The sequence below is a fragment of the Eretmochelys imbricata genome, chromosome 11 (genome assembly GCF_965152235.1).
Source record: "Eretmochelys imbricata isolate rEreImb1 chromosome 11, rEreImb1.hap1, whole genome shotgun sequence".
Classification (NCBI taxonomy): domain Eukaryota; kingdom Metazoa; phylum Chordata; order Testudines; family Cheloniidae; genus Eretmochelys; species Eretmochelys imbricata.
The window spans coordinates 51,645,623-51,664,691 of record NC_135582.1 but is presented as its reverse complement, the minus strand read 5'-3'; the positions used below and the strand labels follow the sequence as shown (position 1 = coordinate 51,664,691).

Below are 19,069 nucleotides of genomic sequence, written 5' to 3'. Positions count from 1 at the left end.
GGTCCCAATCCTACAAACACTTATGGACAAATGTTTAACTTAATGCATCTGAGTACCCCACTGAAGAATATCTAGAAATCAATGAGATTACTCGTATGTGTAAAGTTAACCACATGCATAAGTGTTTGCAGTTTTAGGTCCTATAGTATTATTTACTCATTTATACTTCATCACTATAATGTTTGATGGATTTCCACCAGAAATATACTTTATTCTTTTTTTGCGCATGTCACTTGACAAAAACATCTGCCAAAGTAATTGCTTATTGATACAAAATGTGATATGCCTGTATGCTGAATCTTTGTTCAGTATGAGGCACACTAGTCCAAAGTTACAATTTTCACTATTTAAGTACATAGTCTTTCTTCCCTAATGATACTGTGTAGGCCTGGCATGAACAGTGCTAGAAGAAGTAAGGAAAAGAAGTAACAAAGCTGAGATTAACAGTGGACAAAGCATAAACTCACAATTGGCATTGTAAATAACATTCACTTAGTGGATTAAGAAGTAGTGAGAAGAGTAATGTGTGATAAGCTTGCAGCCAGAGCTTTGCTTACAGCTCATGGACAGTTCATGATCTGTAGAGGGATTGGTTACAAAAATTAGTAGGCCAATCATAAAGTGTGTGATGCAACATTTTAACCTATAGTATTAAGTTTGAGTGCATACATAAGCTGATTCATGATTATGTATGTTGGAGATGTGGTGCACCTTAACCTAACCCCCTACACCTGAGCCTGATCATCTCAGGTGTAGCTTTATGACATTATATAAAGAAAACTCTGGGATGAGTCCAGGGATGAGTCCAAAATTTTTGGATTCGTGAGAACTGGATAAGGTGTTCTTCCAGGACTAGATGAGATGTTCTGGATATGCCAAGTGCAAAAAGGTCTCAGAGGGAATCCCAACATGCTGCTGTGAGGAAACAGTATTTGTCCATGTGATACACAATAGACTGTACTGTTGTAAACTCCATTAACCAATAATTTACTATGATAGAAGTTCAAGCTGAGAGTGTAGATAGCTGCCAAGTTCAGTTATCTGGTACATCCAACAGAGAAGGATACCACAACTATTACAGTACTTTAAAAATAAAATATTTCAAAGATTTTTCATGATTGTAAAACAATTCTATAACAGAAAAAAATTGAATCTCAAAACAATTCTGAAATTCTAGATGTAGTATAAATATTTCAGTGGACTTCCAACGTGAGCTCAAACCCACTGGGCATGACATCTGGTTGGCTAGCATATCTGGTACATTCCCTAGCAATCTCATAGGGAGATGCAGAATGCTTAAACATGATCTCTCTGGAGAAAGTGCTATCCAAATATATGATGAATTGGGTAAGTACAAAGAAATAAGTCATAATGCTAAACTTATCGTTGCAACGAGAGAGATTTGGCAGACGAGTGTTCATGACCCAATAAATTGGGATGTAGCTTTTTCATAAATACGTTAAATTAGCTGTTACAGCAGTGCTTTAGCAATTCACTACAAGGTCACTGGCAGAAAAGTTCTCCATAATTAATAGCCTTTGGAACAGATTGTTCTTACTGGGTTTGTCAGTAAAAGCTTTGTTATATAAAACATTCTTTCTCAGTATACATCATGTTCTCCAAAGAGGGTGAAAATCCAGCCAAAGACAAAGAAAGGGAAATCATTTGTGAATACACAGCTGTACTCAATATTTATGACCACTGTATACTACTATCCAAAGACTACATAATCTAGAAGGTGAGAGTATATCATATGTGTTCAGCCCACCCAGCACTATAGCAACAAAAAAGCAGTATTAGTCCACCGCTTGGTTGACTCTACATTATACTTGACATCCATGGAACTTGTGTGTCCCCAGTGGATTTACCTGTTATTTTTGGATGCAAATGTGTCAACTATCTTACTCATTTTGGACCATATACCTCCGCTGATCTTCACACAGAACTTTCATGGGCAAGAGCGGGATTTCCTCAGTATTTTGATGCCTATTAACATAATTAGAATATGTTTTGGAAACATTTGGATTTGCATGAACAGATCAAAAGCCATAAAGGGCCCAATCTGCACGTTCTAAAGGAGTTTTCCCCTGTATAGAAAATAAAGGCAGGAGTATTGGAGTTGTTGATCATAAAGGGCTTGTGATTTGAGTGATTATGGGTATCATGATTAAGGCTAATATTTTGTCACAGGTATTTTTAGTAAAAGTCACAGACAGGACGTGGGCAATAAACTATAAATCATGGAAGCCTGATCCCTGCCATGTGTTGGGCTGACAGCTGGAGCTTTCAGGTGCCAGGCTGAAGCCAGAGCCACACCACGTGAGAGGCTGGAGCTGAAGCTGAAGAAGTCACAGAGATCTGTGACCAAATCATATCCTTAATCATGATTGACAGAGATTCTGATACAATCATTAACTTAGTACTAAATCAGAATATAATTAAGATACAATGCTCTGTTAATGATATATTCCCTGGCTGAATAGTTTTGTTGACAAGTCTGATGGAGTGCAATGTTACAAAATAGATTTAATCTTTGATTAGTGTATATATCTAAGTTTTGTTTAGCTATTTGTAATATTGTCGGATACATCATCATCTGTTGCGCAATATGCAGAGATTTTACAAATAGAAAGTTTGATTGGAAAATCAGTGATTTTTTTATTATCTTTTCTTTTTAGTACCTTTTAACAGTAGCTTGAGCATAATGAAGAGGAAATAGTATATTTGTAATGAAAACTGAAACTCAATCTTGATTATTGTTTGGAGATTGACAGATGAACCAAGAGCTGTAACATCGATAAAGTCAGTAAAAAAGTACTTAATTCAGTGGTACTCAGACCTCAGTAGTTTGGGAGCCAAACTACCGATCAACAGTACCCAAAAGAGCCAGAGTAGTGTGAATTCATATATATTTTATTCTCATAGCAAAACAACTGATCGAATATTATTATATCAACTACAATTGGTTAATAACATAGTAAAAGCATCCTGATTGATTAAAGACTTTGATTGGTTAATAATTAAATCACACAGTGTTTTAATATCATGTGCTGCAAGGAGACCCGTTAAAGAGCCACTTGCAGCTCGCGAACCGCAGTCCGAGTATCATTAACTTAATTAAAACATTGCATTGATGAGTGGTATTCAGTTCATACCACCTACGTCATCTACAATATTTATAGAACTGGTTTCCTCTTTTTTATGAGGCAATATGTATTGTGACTGGTGTTGCATTTAAACCCAGGAATTCCATTTGCATAGGCCTTCATCAGTGTTTAGGCTACTAGTTTTGTGATACCGACTTTGGAAATATCAACTCATGTATTTTGTTTGTTTTTTTGTAGGGACCACTTGGTATAACTGGTTCTCCTGGTTTTCCGGGTCCTCCTGGTGTAAAGGTAGGAAAAGCTGATTTTTTTTAGTCTGTTTGACTCTATTAATTAGATCTTCATATGCCCACATTTGAAGAGACTACCTTTGGCATGTGGCATTCAGCTTCACAAATGAAAAGGTCCTTAAGAGGTGACTGCATTTCACTTTTAATTAACATCTGGAGATAGAAGCTCGAAAGAGCAGCTGTGATGAAGCAGTAGTCTTTGACAGAATACGGCCATGGTCATAGGTGAGAAACTCAAAGATAAGTGTGAAAAATGGGTTTAACTGCTGAAGCAACCCTTAGAGAGACCAGGTGGGTGAGGCAAGATCTTTTATTTGACCAACTTCTGTTGGTGAAAGAGACAAGCTTTTGAGCTACACAGAGCTCTTCTTCATTAGAATATTATGTTAAACCATAAGGTTGTGAAATCAACTAGCTTGATAGAGTTGGATCTGTGGATCCATCCCCCAGGAAACTTAGACACCTGCAGGAAGTAGCAGTTTTAATGTGAATTGGCAATATACCTCGGTTACCATGCCATAGAATAATGAACGAATGATACAAAGAAAAGAGGTCGTAAAGCAGTTGTGCAAGGTTGGCCTCATCTCTTCTTCCCACATACCACCCCAAACATCCTTTAAACCTCTATAAAAGAGGTGTTTTGGCTCAAAGAATGGGAACAGATTAAAACTTTTCTTAACTTCCATTTGTTAAGAGTGATGATTTTCTGGTACTCCTTATAGTTTGGCCAACATACACGATATTTAGATTACCATCACAGCATTAACGTAACAATAAAAATCAGCATTTATTTTAGATTGTTTAGGGTTTTTTTAAGCCTCATTTTTGCTTGTTCTCTTCTTATCCTAGTGGTGCTTGTTCTGTTTTCCATATAATTTATAATCAGCTGATGGCATGACATTTAGACACAGTAGAAATTTTAATATGCTGGTCTTGATTCAGCTCTGATTGGTGACTTGAAGTTTCAAGGAGTTGCTACTTTCCCTTTCTGTATGTTTTTCTTATGAACGTTGTAAAAGGAATATGTAGGAGATAAATTAGTAATGTAGGACTATCTCATGAATTTGCCATGAGCCTGGTTGAGGGGTACAATGTTGTTGTGTTGCCACAGAAGCAGATTGGAAGGTAGATTGTGATTCCGGCAGATTGAAGGCAAATTCTACAATCAGCAACTGCTGAATGCCACTACAATATCCTAAAGAAAAGGATCAATGACTTCCCTAAGCTCCACCATCGTCAGGGGTGGGTAGAGGGGAAAATCTTGCTGCAGTAGGAGGAGAGACAGAATGGCCCTGTACTCCTCCTTCAGCTCAGCCTAAATGGAAATGGTAGACTCAGTTTCCTTACTCAGAGAGCTCTTTAGAGCCAGAGTAATGACTAACTGCATGGCCCCAAACTAAGTTGGATCATGATTGTTTAGGAGGGGCTATAAGCAGTGTCCCCTCTAATTTTTCCCACCATGTGCGGAATGAATTTTGTTATGTGCACCAATGTGAAGGTGATGTGTGACACATCACCTCCATATTGGTGCACATAACAAAATTCATGTGGTGGGGGTGGGGCCGAGGAGTGTGGGAGAGGGCTTAGGGCTGGGGCGGAGGGTTGGAGTACAGGGGTGTGAGGGCTCCGGCTGGTGTTGCGGGCTCTGGGGTGGAGCTGGGAGTGAGGGCCCCAGGGCTGGGGCAGAGGGTTAGAGTACAGGGGTGAGAGGGCTCCTGGTGGGGGTGCGGGCTCTGGGGTGGGACTGGGGAGGATGGGCTTTGGGTGCAGGAGGGTGATCCGGGGCTACAGCAGAGAGATGGGACTCCCCCCAGCTCTCTCTCCCTGCAGCAGCTCCTGGGTTTGGGGGGAGAGGCGCCTCTCCTCGCCGCAGCAGCTCCAGGGCTAGGGCCGCAGCATAGGCACCTCTCCTCCGGCAGGTCTGGGCTGGGGCTGGGTTCGGGCCACGACAGGTTGCGGGGCTGGGCTAGGTTGGGACCGGGGGAGGGGAAGCATATAGGGAACTTAGGCTATGAGATCCTGCATTTATCTGAGAACCTACCCCAGCAAATCTAATCCATCTGCTTTGTGAGTTTTTGTGGAAGGCAGGGTATAGTGAAAGGAATACCTGAGATGTTTTCTTACAATGGAGTTCTGCAGCTATAACTGAGAGAAGAATATAGCCTACAGATAATTGCTGGTGATGCATAAGCTAGAAATATACAGCTTGACTCTCAGATCCTAGGCTGAGTTTGAGGCACTGTCAGAAAAATAAAACAAATTTTTTGCATGTAAAGTGAGTACATTTGATATGAAAATCATTGAGAGACAATAAACATGGGACCTCACAATGACAAATTCACTTTAAGGTCTGATATCTTATTACCTGTCACCACTAGAAATTAATCCTGTACATGAACAGAAAATCTATCCCTTAATACAATACCTTAAGAGTTGGAATCCCCCATATTTTATGAAACTATTCAAATTATAGTGTCAAAGAAAGGCAAGGGTCTTATATACACTGACCAAATGGCATTTAAATCCTCCTGTATGAAGTGCTAACACTGTGTCATGGAAAACGAAAAGGCTATATAAAACTTCATACTTCACATCTAAAAATTCTGCAGAAATATAGTAAAACTAAAATTGTAATAAATATTTTGGTGGGCCATGACGCACCAGGGGTTCTGTGTTGAAGTCACCCTCACAACCTTTGCAAAGGATTGATGGATGGTCATCTCCTGCTCCAATGGAAATTCACACCATGCTCTGACACAGTTGCTACCATCTCACTTGTTGTTTTTTTCCTGTTCAATTTCTGACCCTCTTTATTTCTTTTTCTCTTCCTCACCTCATCCTTCTCTCTTTTTTCTCTTTCCCCTCTTCTATGCTTGTTTCTTCTTGTCTATGTTTTTCTTCATTGTTTTAAGGGTTTTTTTTAAACTCTTTTTCTGGATTTGTTTTCTTCCCATTTTAGTTATTGTCATGCTTCTCAAAATGGCCATTGTAGTCTTTGTGGGGTTGGGCTGCATTTGCTCTGATGGCTGAGCTGGAAAGGGAGACTTGGGTCAGTGGATAACTGTCTGAGCCTCCAGCCCTGTATGTGAGCTTGCTTTGGCAGCATTCAAGGAACTGCTCAATATTTTGCCCCTAGCCTTGGGTTTGAAGAAGACCCAGGCTCATGCAGTCTCCCCATCCTCCTTTCCCCCAGAACTGCTCCTCTCCTATATGCTGAATCCCCACAAGTGGTAGGAATATTATTATTCAGTAAAAACATCTCTCTCTATTAGCTAGGTAGCCAAGCTCAGCAGATGTTATATGTTGTTTATACTGTTGGCAACAGTCAGAAAACAATTCTCTGGAAACAAGGCTAATACAGCCATCTGTATAATGTATTAGACTAAATTATAATCCTTTTAATGCATGGCAGAAAAAATACAGCAATGGCTAAACAAAACAAAGCATCTAAATAAATGTTTGAAAGAGCTGACAAGGGAAGAAGCAATAGGATTTTTTTTTTTTAATGGCAGAGCTACTTTCAGGATTGGATTCTCAGGTTGTGTAAATTGGTAAAGCTGCATTGAGCTCAATGAAGCTGTGCGGATTTACACATGCTGAGGATCTGCCCTTCAGTCCTGAAGATACAATTTTAGTGTAGCATCAGTTAAAAAAGGCAGTTGGCCCACAAAAGGATAAAATTGAGGACATACCAGAGTGAATTGCCATACCAGAATAGATCAGTAGTCCATTTAGTCTCGCAGGTTTTTTCTGATAGTGGTCATTACTGCATAATACATCTGACCACTTTTGACTATAGCAAGCACAATCAGTGCATACCATATTCCTGTGTTTAATTCTTTGTTAATATTAAGTGTTTGTATCAATATAGTCCTGTAGCAGTGAGCTCCATGGGTTAATTTATACTGTGAGAAGAAGCATTTCTTCTTATCAATTCTAATTTACATAAAGTTTTAAGTCTCACCTGCAAACAGTGCAAACAAAGACTATAAAATCAACCAATATTGACATGTTGATGGGGTTTTTTGGTATGGGTTTCTTTCTGTTGTGCTTTTCCCCGTAATATGTTGGTGGTGTGTTTTGGATAAATTATACTGGCTACCATGCTGTTTCTGCTCAGAAGAAAGGTACTTTGTTTATGTATAGACTAGGGGGCAAATTGTGGTTTCAGTTTCAATGCTATAAATCCAGGCAGAATTAGGTTCTTATATGTGCAATATGTTTTCCTAATATTGAAGTATATGTGAGCTTCGGTCCCATTGCTATCTATTCCATGCACTATTCCCTGTTAGTTATTATGTGCTGCCTTTAAAAAAAATAATTCAATAACTGATTGTTTTCTCTTGTGAAACATTAGGGTGAAGCAGGTCCAACGGGTGCACGTGGCCCAGAAGGTCCTCAGGGACAAAGGGGTGAAACAGGGCCATCAGGTCCAGCAGGGTCACAAGGTCTTCCTGTAAGTTCATCAGACTTTGGATGCTTGTTTCACTGTTTGCCTGCACACTGTCTACCTGAAGCCAGTGGTACCTTACTATTGTAAGAGTTCCAGAAGTATTTTTAGAAAGGAAATACTTGTCTTCACGCTATTTGTATTAAAAATATCTTTTAGATAGATAACTAAAAAACACTTGCAAATTAAATGTTACACAGGCTGATGGAAACTGTGACCCTTCAAGCACTTATGCTCCAGCTTAACTTTAAGCAAGTGAATAGTTCCATGGAATTTCATGCTTAAAGTTAAGCACACATGTTTACAGAATCAGGGTCAAATAGTGAACTTTTGCACTGTCTACATACTAGCCTTTATTATCTGCTCCTGAGAGGAGGCACAAATATGTGATTGACAATATATTTTCATTCCTCCATTGATATGCTCATTAGAATTTGTTATAATGATCTGTATGCTGTTTTTAGGGGACTATAGGGACAGACGGTTCTCCTGGTGCTAAAGGCCAAACAGTAAGTAATCAAATCAACTGTATAAGGAATTTTGGTGATGGATTCCTTTTTTAATTTCAGCGTTTCATGCTATACCTTTTCACACTAATGTCTCTTTTGTAGGGATCTCCAGGTACTTCTGGCCCACCTGGCTTAGCAGGTCCACCTGGTTCTCCAGGACCACAAGGCAGTACTGGTCCTCCTGGCATCCGAGGCCAAGCGGTAATAATTTCTTTGTCACCATGGAAATGACAGTATTTAGCAACGATGTAGTTAAGGAAAGCTAATGTAGTGATTAGCAGTGAGACTTCTTCATTTCCAAGCAATACGATGAAATCAGTAGACTAATGAAAAGGAGTGAATATACCAAGACTTGGTTCTCATTAATTCCTTTTGTGTATTCTGAAATACAGAATTTTCTTTCTTAGGTCCCAGTCTTGAATTTGACTGTGGAGAGGCAGAGACCTGTGCACAAAGCCTCACTGGCTTCAGTGGTCAGAGGCTCATGTGCCTACTTGCTTGGAGTCACCTGTAGAATCAGAGCCTTAATTAGTATTATGAATACGTAATTACAGAGAAACAGACATATTTACAGAAAGCATAAACTATCATAAATGTATTAAAATGTTACTGTAGTTAGTCTCATAGAAGGTAGTAGTTTTCTGATGCCAAACATAGTCCAAAATTATTCAAGAAGTAATTGTGCTTAAATGCTTTATGCTTTTATAAAAATCCTTTCTCTCTGAAGTCTTCTGCAAATTAACCATTAGCAATCTGATTTGTTTAATCTTCAGCATATACTCTTTCACAGCATTATCAGCTGAGCAATTTTGGAATAAACCAGTTTTAATGCCACTGAATATAATTACACAGTGAAACAGATAGTCATTTACAAAATGTCAAAAATCTGCAGTATATGGGACAGGCTCTTCGGGCTTCTGAATGTCAGCTGTTGGCCATAACGTGCCTGAGATGGTTTTTAAACTGGACAGGAAAATAAATGACAGTGCTTGGATCAACTTCTAAGGTTTTTATTCAGGCAAAAATTCTTACTGAAGTCAATGGGCTTTATGCTTGAGTGAGGACTGATTAAGGACGTCAGGATCAGGAGCTATTTGGCGTTTCCATGTGTGAACAACCTATCCATAGACTAGATTAGCAGAAGCACTGTCACATTTTTCATTTGAAACCACTGTACATAGGTAACTCAGGTCAGGCTGGTTGAATGGTTTGTGCAGATTAATGGTATTAATGTATTTGTTTTCAGGGAGACCCTGGTGTGCCAGGTTTCAAAGGAGAAGCGGGTCCCAAAGGGGAACCAGTAAGTCTTTGAATTTTTTGTAATCAAATCAAAATTAGAAAAAAAAAAAAGAACGATACGTGCATTGCTGTGCAGACCACAATACTATATTCATTGAGACATATCTAGTATTACCTCTCATTATTGGTTTTGACCTGCAAGTAATGGCCATGGAACACCCTGGTCAGGTTCTGCTGTCAAAAAGGGGCAGGACAGGTCCTTTGAATCCATGACAAGGTAAATCCTTCAGCCAGTTATCCAGTTAACTCAAGTTTGAGGAGACCACAGCACAACAAGGAAATACAGCATTCCCTGATGCTTTATGAGCAGCCATGGAATGGATCTCCTCCAACTTCTTGGTCTTGTAAGGAAATCAGTGGTCACAGGTGCTCATGGACACAGGGTTGTGCTCTAACAACAATAAACCTTTTAAGGAAAGATATTAAAAATATGCTGAATAGAACTGAATGTAGCATAGGTTGGTAGCAATGTAGACCACAGCATCTCACAATCTACTCCAAAGTTGTAATATAAATATTGCATTTGACAAGTCCCCAAGGGAGTCCACATATGAGAACTCTGGAAGTAGCAGCTGTCCATCGGAAAACTCTGAGCCATGTCCAAAAGGAATGAGCAAAATTAGCTTAAGTCAGCTCTGTCCACCCATCAGGGTCCCATTGCTGAGTCAGCAGCACTTTTTGATCAGCAAAATCAAATGATGCTGGTAGACCTGATAGTGTTAGCATGGATGTTTGGCCTCTATTCATAGCTATGAGAAGACAGTCCTCAACATGGCCAGCACCATCTCGGAGCCATATGAAGGCTGAATGAAAAGATTATTAGCTTTAGCAGAGCCAGGTTCAGTTGTAGCTGATTTGGCAATACATTCTTAATATTTTTGCTCTAGTAAATTATTAGAGAGAGGATAGTAGTCAGCAAAGTTGTCAATATTGACAAATCCTTTCTTGAACATTGGCTGGACTTACTACAATTTTTTTTGAGGGTGTCTGGAAGAATGTCCTTTTAGAGAGAGGCATTGATAATTTCTGTCAGCTGTGGGGCTGGTAAATCTCAATTCCATCTGTCAAGAATGAAAATTGTGTCCGTATCAGAGAGTCTATGTCATTTAGCCAAAGTCCATCAGGGACGATGGCATGAGGATTCCATGTGCAGAAGAAGTGCAGGATTTACACCAAAGAGATGGATTGCAGAGAAGAGATCTGCAGGGTGAATCAGACAGAAAAATGTTACCCTTAGTTTACTATTGTGTTGTGTGGATTCCATAATCATACAGGTTCTTTAAATACGGTAATTAAATACTGATTTCCTTAATGCCACTTGCCTAACGATTAATAAATACCACAATGACAAATAATTGGATCCTATACAAGCAGTCAGATGATTGTGAGGCACAATGTAGTGCCAAATTTCAGAATTACCATCCATTTATGGATAACTTCATGCTGAAATACTAGTTGATAAACATAGAAAAAGGAAAATCTGAATGGGAATAACTGCATTTTATAAGTGATTCGAAAAGAAATTAAAAAAAAATCTAACTACCCAGTTTTGTTCTTCATTGTTTGGGAAAATGTTTATGGTTAACGTTGGAAGAAAGAGTAATTTATTGAGCCTTAAAAATGGTTAATTTGCTTTATTCTAAACAAGCAAATATTTTCAATAGGGTCCACATGGTCCCCAGGGTCCCATTGGCCCTGTGGGTGAAGAAGGGAAAAGAGGCCCTCGTGGTGATCCAGGGTCAGTAGGTCCGCCAGGCCCTGTTGGAGAAAGGGTAAGGAAGCCAGAAAAATAATTATATTAGTTAGAGGTGGCCTTCTCTCATGAAAGTCATATCTGACCTGGACCTGAATGTGAGCTCCCTTATAGTTTGGGGCGGGCAGAGACAAACTTGTCTTTAATGACGGTATATTGACAGTTGTGATTTAGCATTGTTTCTTACACTAGTGATTTTATAACCTGATTTCTCTGAAGTGATAGCTCTCTTTTGTAATACACAGTAGGTTCTTTTCAGAAGTGGCCATGTGAGGGTGAGAATATTAAAATGTAGCATTATACCTTCCTCATATTGAGTGTCATTTACTCCACTCTTGTCTTGGGTTTTTTTATTTGGGGAAGGAGAATGAAGCCTGGTAGTTACGTATTACTTTGGAGCTCAGCACAACATTTGGGCACTTGGTGTTTAGATATCACAGTAATAGGCACTTCAGAAATATGACAGATTGATAGCTTTTCCATTGACTAGAACCTTGTTACAGAAATAGTGTCGTTGATTTCAGTGGGGCTACTCACCAAGCTAAGGTGTACCACTCAGCATGAGTGACAGGATAGGAAAGAGGCCCTTAGATATTTGTCACTACAAAAGAGCATTTTGAAGGCACAGTAGCCAGTTGGAGGACAAGGATTTTGTAAGAAAATAAACTGAACTCCAAAACCCTATTGAACATCAGATTATTAATGATGATTTATGATATTTTTGCATAGGGTGCTCCTGGTAATCGTGGCTTTCCAGGTTCTGATGGCTTGCCTGGACCAAAGGTAAGCTGATTTGGGCCCTTTTCCTCCCTTTCATGCATAAAAAATATATGCAAAAGAAGATTGTAACTGAAAAGATAGGCTGCTGTGGGAAGTGAGGAGATCTGCTGAATGTTTGGAGGCAGGGCCAAAGGAAATGCCAAATGACAGTGGGTCAAGTCTTCCAAACATGCTGAGACCAGTGTTTTAAGCAAAAAACATTGCTCTTCCTCTGAGTCTCAGGCCTTCCACTCTCCTTTTATGTCTCCAGCTTGATGCTCTCATGCTTGCATCATGATGTGTAAAAGCCACTGAGCAGTAACTACTTACATTGCATTTTACAATGTCTATTAAGTTAGTATTTGGAGAGGGAAGCATTCCTTGTAAAATAGCTTTCTTGACGTCTCCACTGGGAAGCCAGACCGATCCCCTTGTGTGTTGCCTAACAACCATATCGCTTACTGACAAGTGACACAAAGATGTTTTAGTTTATTAGGTCCATCGATTATTACGTTCTAGATAGAAGTGCAAGAATTCTGAATTCCTTATGTTAATTAACTCTATATAAGAGACCATCTCTAAATAATATTAAGGATTTGGTTCAGAATACTTTGAAACTCCAGTTTTCAAAAATATCGATAGATGCTCTTGATGGAAGATGTATATTTTGCATTTACTTTCTCTTACTCTATTACATCTAACGTCTGACTAATGGTATTTTGATATCTTTTCCAGGGATCTCAAGGGGAGCGTGGTCCAGCAGGTTCTTCAGGCCCTAAAGGAAGCCAGGGAGATCCTGGGCGCACTGGTGAACCTGGCCTCCCAGGTGCCAGGGTAAGGAAATTATAAAAACAACATCACGTCATGAATTTGCATAGCACCTTCCATTCCTGAGGATGGCAATGTTCTTTTTAGGCAAACTGTTATACAAGCTTTGTTTATAGAAACCAAATACAGGGATCACTTCTTCCACCACTCTAATGCCTTCACCTTTGGAAGAGAAATATGAAACCTGATCTTGAGTTCAATGGTTCTGCTCATGTGCAAAGTGAGTCACATGAGTATTTGCAGGATCAGAGCCCAAGGACCTGGTTCTGTTCCCCCTGAAGTCAAAGGCAAGAGTCCCATTAACTTCAAAGGGAGCAAGGTCTAGCGCTAAATTAGACATAGACAATGCAGTCCAGAGGAATGCAGGTATGTAAAATACGAGGTGTGCAGAAAACATAGGTTGAAAGTCAAATCTTTGTTACATTGATTAATTGTTTTTAATGTATTTGTGTAGTGTATGGTGAGCTGTCATTGAAAGATCCTGCAGAAGAAATGTTTGAGGAGGTTTTGGAATGTCCCATACAAGATAAAAAAGGAAATTCCAAGCATAAGGAGTGGCGTGGAAAAATGGTTGAGAGTGGGAGAAATAAAGGAGATGAACTGGTGGGACACTTGAGAGGAGTGTAGACAACAAGTGGGAGAGTAAATAGGAGGAAAAGAGCAGAGATGCAATTAAAAATGAAATTCTGCAGAAACTTTGAAGATGCGGATGAGGAGCTTGACTTTGATGCAGTAGGTAAGGGGAAGCCCCTGGAGGGACTCAGAGAGGAGAATAACATGGTCGAGTTAAATGACTTTTCATTGGTCATACCATCTGACTGAAAAATATTGCAGTGTGATGTTTCGTTACTGAGCACACTTTCTGAACTCATTTACAATCCTTGCCATATTTTAGGATCATGTACAAGGTTATATCAATTGTTATGTTATCCTATTTTTTTAGGGTCTCACAGGAAATCCAGGTGTTCAAGGTCCTGAAGGAAAACTTGGTCCTTTGGTAAGTAGTTTGTGACTGGGAGTGAGGAGGATGTATATAATTATTGGTCCCTTCAGTTGACACTGTACTCATTTGAAATTCTGCTCTCCTTGAAATTAGCCTTTTACTAATCCATGATTTCATAGTCTCTCAAGGTGCATAGGTCCTTCTAAATGCAGGCAATTGGAAGGCATTTAACATCTAAATGAGCCCGTGCAAATCATTTTCATTAGGCTTTATGTATGTTGCAGTATATGCTGAGAGTTGGCTATCTCAAGGAATTTAAACATTTGTGAGCTCAGGTTTGTTGGAAAGAAATATTTTTTACATAATTCCAATAATTACTAGCTATCTCCAATGAGTCTATAATTGTTTTGAAGATGTTTGAAAGCTAGAATTGTCTCTTTGACATATACTTCAAAGACATTTTTAATGGAACATCCACAATGGGAAAAATAAAAGAAAGAAGAAATAAAGTAGAATATATAAATATTGTTCAGGTACTATTATGACTGTAAGTGAATAACAGTACAAATGCTAAAGGTTAGAACATTTTAATATTTGAAAGGCTAGGTTAACATTGGATTAACCAACCTGAAAATGAAAAATTCTAGCACTAAGTTTCACTGTTGGATACACTAGAGTTCAAGTATCAGAGGGGTAGCCGTGTTAGTCTGGATCTGTAAAAGCGGCAAAGAGTCCTGTGGCACCTTACAGACTAACAGACGTATTGGAGCATAAGCTTTCGTGGGTGAATACCCACTTCGTCAGATGCATGTAGTGGAAATTTCTAGAGGCAGGTATAAATACCTGCCCACTACATGCATCTGACGAAGTGGGTATTCACCCACGTAAGCTTATTCTCCAATATGTCTGTTAGTCTATAAGGTGCCACAGGACTCTGTGCCGCTTTTACTAGAGTTCAAGTAATCCATTTTTCGATACTCTTGTACAAGTCCTCTTTCCTATCTGTTCCTTCCTTTTCATAGATGACTATCAGGCAAACAGCACAGAGCCAGCCAATTATTGAGCTCTAACAGAATAGACCTATTCAGTACTTTGATACCATTTTAAGGCAATCATTCCCTCAATATAGCCTAAGGGTCCAATCCAGCTCCTATTAAAATAAAGTGAAAGACTTCTGTTGCCTTCATTAGGCTCTGGATCAGGCCCTGATAGAAGTGGGAGTTAGCTTTTTATTGGTGAACAAAAGTTTATGGGAATATAGTGAAGAATATTCATAATGTGATGTAATAAATGGTTTATATTTCTAGGGTGCGCCAGGAGAAGATGGACGTCCAGGCCCAGCAGGCTCAATAGGAATCAGAGGTCAACCAGGCAGCATGGGCCTTCCTGGGCCAAAAGGCAGCAGCGTGAGTACAGTGTCTGCTAATCGGTATCTAATTATCTAGCTTGCCTTAGTTTCAGAGCTAAATATATTTTTAGATGCATGAAAATATTGGGTAATTATAGCAACTTTCCCCACAAATCAGGGTGATCCTGGAAAACCTGGAGAAGCGGGTAATGCTGGTGTCCCAGGGCAGAGAGTGAGTATCATTGTTATTCTTTATATTGATTACACAAAAATATGTTTATTTGTCGTGTGTGCACTATACAATTCCTTTTTATTTGTTGTTTCACTGTAGGGTGTTCCTGGCAAAGATGGTGAAGTTGGTCCTTCTGGTCCTGTTGGTCCACCTGTGAGTCAGTTTTGCAATATACAGGATTATCTGTCTTTCTTCTTATATTGTACCCATCATTGTACTTTCTGAGCAGTCCCCAAGAGTAAAAGTGACAGTAAAAGTGTTTTTCTTTATTGATTTAGAGACCATTGCCATTGTGCACTGATTTTTGCCAAATAAAGTCAAAATTCATTCTGTTGCTCTTTAAAGCAATCTGTAAATTGTTGACTTATTTTTAATTTCAGCTTCATTAAGGTCGAATCAGTTTAACATTATCCCTAGAAGAAATACAAGGGTTTTGTAAAGTCTACATATTCTCATCCTTTTGCCTTTCTTCCCCAGTAGTGGTGTATATATTTCTTAAATAAACTTTTACATTGAAAAGAGAGAACATTTGAACTTATGTTGTACCCCTCCCACCTTTTTCCCCTCACCTTATGCTCTATTTTGGATAATTGATTCTGCCACCCATACTCGTCTTACTGTATTAATGAAAAATTACCACTTAGCTAGTCGTATTGGTTCTAATGGGACTACTTGTTCAGTAAGGTACTGTTTGCTGTGAGTAAGAGTGGCGGAATCTGGCCCTGGATTAATTTAATGTTGAATATTTAATTACTTTATCAAATAAAAATAATGGTCTGAATAACAACACACCATTAGAGTTCAAATTCCAGATGAAACATTACTCGAATAATCTGTCCAGCTGTTTAGTTGCATGTGTCAAAGAGAGTTAAGAGAGTTTTTGAATTTGTTTTTTTCAAATATGTAAACACCTTCAGATTTTTGTTAACCTCCTGAGAAAGGACTATATGTTAACATTTTCTGCTGTGTTCTTTAGTGCTAGAAAGAAATGTGCATACAGCATATTACAATTGAATTCTGTGTATTTTCTCCAGCTGCTTTTCTGTTGTTGAAATGTTGATTAATGAACCTCACAAGTGAAAAATGCCTACAAAGAAAAACATATTGTACTCTTCAAGTAAATATGAAAAAATATCTATTTATCTATCTATCTATCCATCTATCAGTTTACATTTGCATAGGCTTCCAGTTGTCTTGTTTAACACCTGTTGATTCCAAAGACACAAGTATATTAAAAATTTACAAAAAATATACAATTTCAAGAATCAATTTTCTATTATGTACACTAAAAAGGTATATATCTCTATTAAAATTTCTACTACCACGCATTTTAAAAATTGCAAGGGACAAAATTCTCAGCTAATGTAAATAGATGCAGCTGTCTTGAGTCCAGTGGAACTGAGTTCATTTATAGCAGCAGTTAATTGAGCTCAGGATCTTACAAAGGTACTATCTGGTCTTGACTAAATTTCATTTTTCAATTGAAATGGTATAAGTAATAGTAATAATAATAATAATAATAATAAGAAAGAAGTAGGAAACGTAATCTTTTCCCATGAGTACAATCAGGCAGAGAACATGTAGGTGGAATCTGGCCATGTCCCTACATTGTACAGTTTTTTTCTTTTGTCTAGGGTCTAGCAGGAGAAAGAGGAGAACAAGGCCCTCCAGGTCCTACAGGCTTTCAGGTATGTGTAACATGAGTTCTTTTACATAAATAAATCACACCCCTTTTTTTCCTTCTAATCTACAGAGATTTGTTAAAGTGATGTTAAGCAAAGGTCTTCAGAATTTCTCAGACTAATTAGCACATCTCACGCACTATCAGCAGCTACATTATTAGCTATACTAGTTTTTGTTAAAAAAGGGTTAAATACCATTTCTGTATGCCATGGATCATTGGCACCCAAGGAGCCTACTTAGGTTTGTCGGAATTGAAGATTTTCAAAGCCAACTGGTATCCAAGAGTTGAACAAATCAGTGGCTTTGATAGTCAAACCACTACCTCTTTGTATAGAAAGGTCTTATACATCTGCACCGTACACTCCTATTACATGTATAAATAAAGAGATGCTGTCCTCTCCTTTTATTATGGAGGGAAACAGTTTGATGCTTGGTTTCAGAGTAGCAGCCGTGTTAGTCTGTATTCGCAAAAAGAAAAGGAGTACTTGTGGCACCTTAGAGACTAACAAATTTATTTGAGCATAAGCTTTTGTGAGCTACAGCAGCGCTCACGAAAGCTTATGCTCAAATAAATTTGTTAGTCTCTAAGGTGCCACAAGTACTCATTTTCAGTTTGATGCTTGTGTATCTGTACTTATCTAATTACTTCTGTTGGGATCTTTGAAGATATGATCCAGTGTATATATGACGACACAGGTCTTATTCTTGGTGTCCTATTTAAATTCTTCCACATACACAATGACCTTTCAATTTGTTTTCTTTCAGGGTTTGCCTGGGCCACCAGGTCCTCCAGGGGAGGCAGGAAAACCTGGAGATCAGGTAACTTCTTTTGTAACTTAGTGAGTGTTTGCCAAGTTTTTCTTGCTTAATAAAATGATTTTACCTTCTTCTCCTATTTGTTGTATTCACTTTCCAGTCCTCCAGGGGCTAGGTTCTCCCACTCTGACACATAATGAGTAATATCCGCAAAACCTCTGTGATGACTACTCATTGAGTAAGATCCTACTCAGCATGAGTAATGGTAGCAGAATCTGGTCCTCTGACTGCATTAGATTATCTCTTTTCAGCATGGAAAATCTGCATTCAGAATCAGCCATTGACATTCAGACTGCTTAGAACTGCTGGAATGAAAATGTTATCCTCTTGTTTTCTGTACCTACCAGCTTGTAGTATATAACGTTTTCCTTCTAACTTGTCTTTCTTTTCTCACCAGGGCGTTCCTGGAGATCCTGGAGCTGGAGGTCCATTAGGTCCAAGAGTAAGTATTTTCCCCAAGTATTGGCCATTCCTAGCAAGCCTCTCAGGTTCCATTATGATGCTGATACACTGGGCAATCTTGAAACATATAATTTAGCACATTTGTGCCTCAGTTTGCCTGTTAGTAAAATGATTATAAAAATATATCCATTTTTACCCACAGTTGGTGCTATGCAGCTAATCAATAACAATATGCTCATAGTCCTCAGTATTCTTGTGAAGCTCTGTTAAATAATGTTTGTAATGCATTTTGAGATCTTTGGATGGAAGGCACTCTATGCTGCATATGTACTTATTATAGTACTGTACCATTTTATGCACCTCAAAAGAGTCTTTTATTATGGCTAAAAGAATATACTTGGTTTGTTGTTTGTTCAGCTCAGCATAAGCCATTTCTGAGCAGAAGCTCTCTAGTGCAATAGTACCGCATGTGTAATTGATTTGTTTCTGCTGAATGGATCTGCGTACGGCCGGATATTTCACATATAGCTGTTTTATAGGGAGAACGTGGCAATCCAGGGGAGAGAGGAGAACCAGGGGCAGCAGGACTTCAGGGTGAAAAGGGTATGGCTGGAGGTCATGGTCCTGATGGTCCAAAGGTAAATTACACA

General features: G+C 38.8%; 1 protein-coding gene across 1 annotated transcript in view; it reads left to right on the top strand.

The window, feature by feature from the left end:
• The window catches only part of COL5A2 (collagen type V alpha 2 chain), a 95,052-nt gene that overhangs the window by 42,759 nt on the left and 33,224 nt on the right, over positions 1 to 19,069 (top strand). Inside the window, exons 18-33 of the mRNA XM_077830400.1 lie at positions 3,345 to 3,398; positions 7,755 to 7,853; positions 8,312 to 8,356; positions 8,459 to 8,557; positions 9,603 to 9,656; positions 11,320 to 11,427; positions 12,138 to 12,191; positions 12,903 to 13,001; positions 13,939 to 13,992; positions 15,246 to 15,344; positions 15,465 to 15,518; positions 15,618 to 15,671; positions 17,153 to 17,206; positions 17,967 to 18,020; positions 18,415 to 18,459; positions 18,959 to 19,057. Of these exons, the coding sequence (XP_077686526.1) occupies positions 3,345 to 3,398; positions 7,755 to 7,853; positions 8,312 to 8,356; positions 8,459 to 8,557; positions 9,603 to 9,656; positions 11,320 to 11,427; positions 12,138 to 12,191; positions 12,903 to 13,001; positions 13,939 to 13,992; positions 15,246 to 15,344; positions 15,465 to 15,518; positions 15,618 to 15,671; positions 17,153 to 17,206; positions 17,967 to 18,020; positions 18,415 to 18,459; positions 18,959 to 19,057 (1,125 nt within the window). The remainder of the gene's footprint in view (positions 1 to 3,344; positions 3,399 to 7,754; positions 7,854 to 8,311; positions 8,357 to 8,458; positions 8,558 to 9,602; positions 9,657 to 11,319; positions 11,428 to 12,137; positions 12,192 to 12,902; positions 13,002 to 13,938; positions 13,993 to 15,245; positions 15,345 to 15,464; positions 15,519 to 15,617; positions 15,672 to 17,152; positions 17,207 to 17,966; positions 18,021 to 18,414; positions 18,460 to 18,958; positions 19,058 to 19,069) is intronic.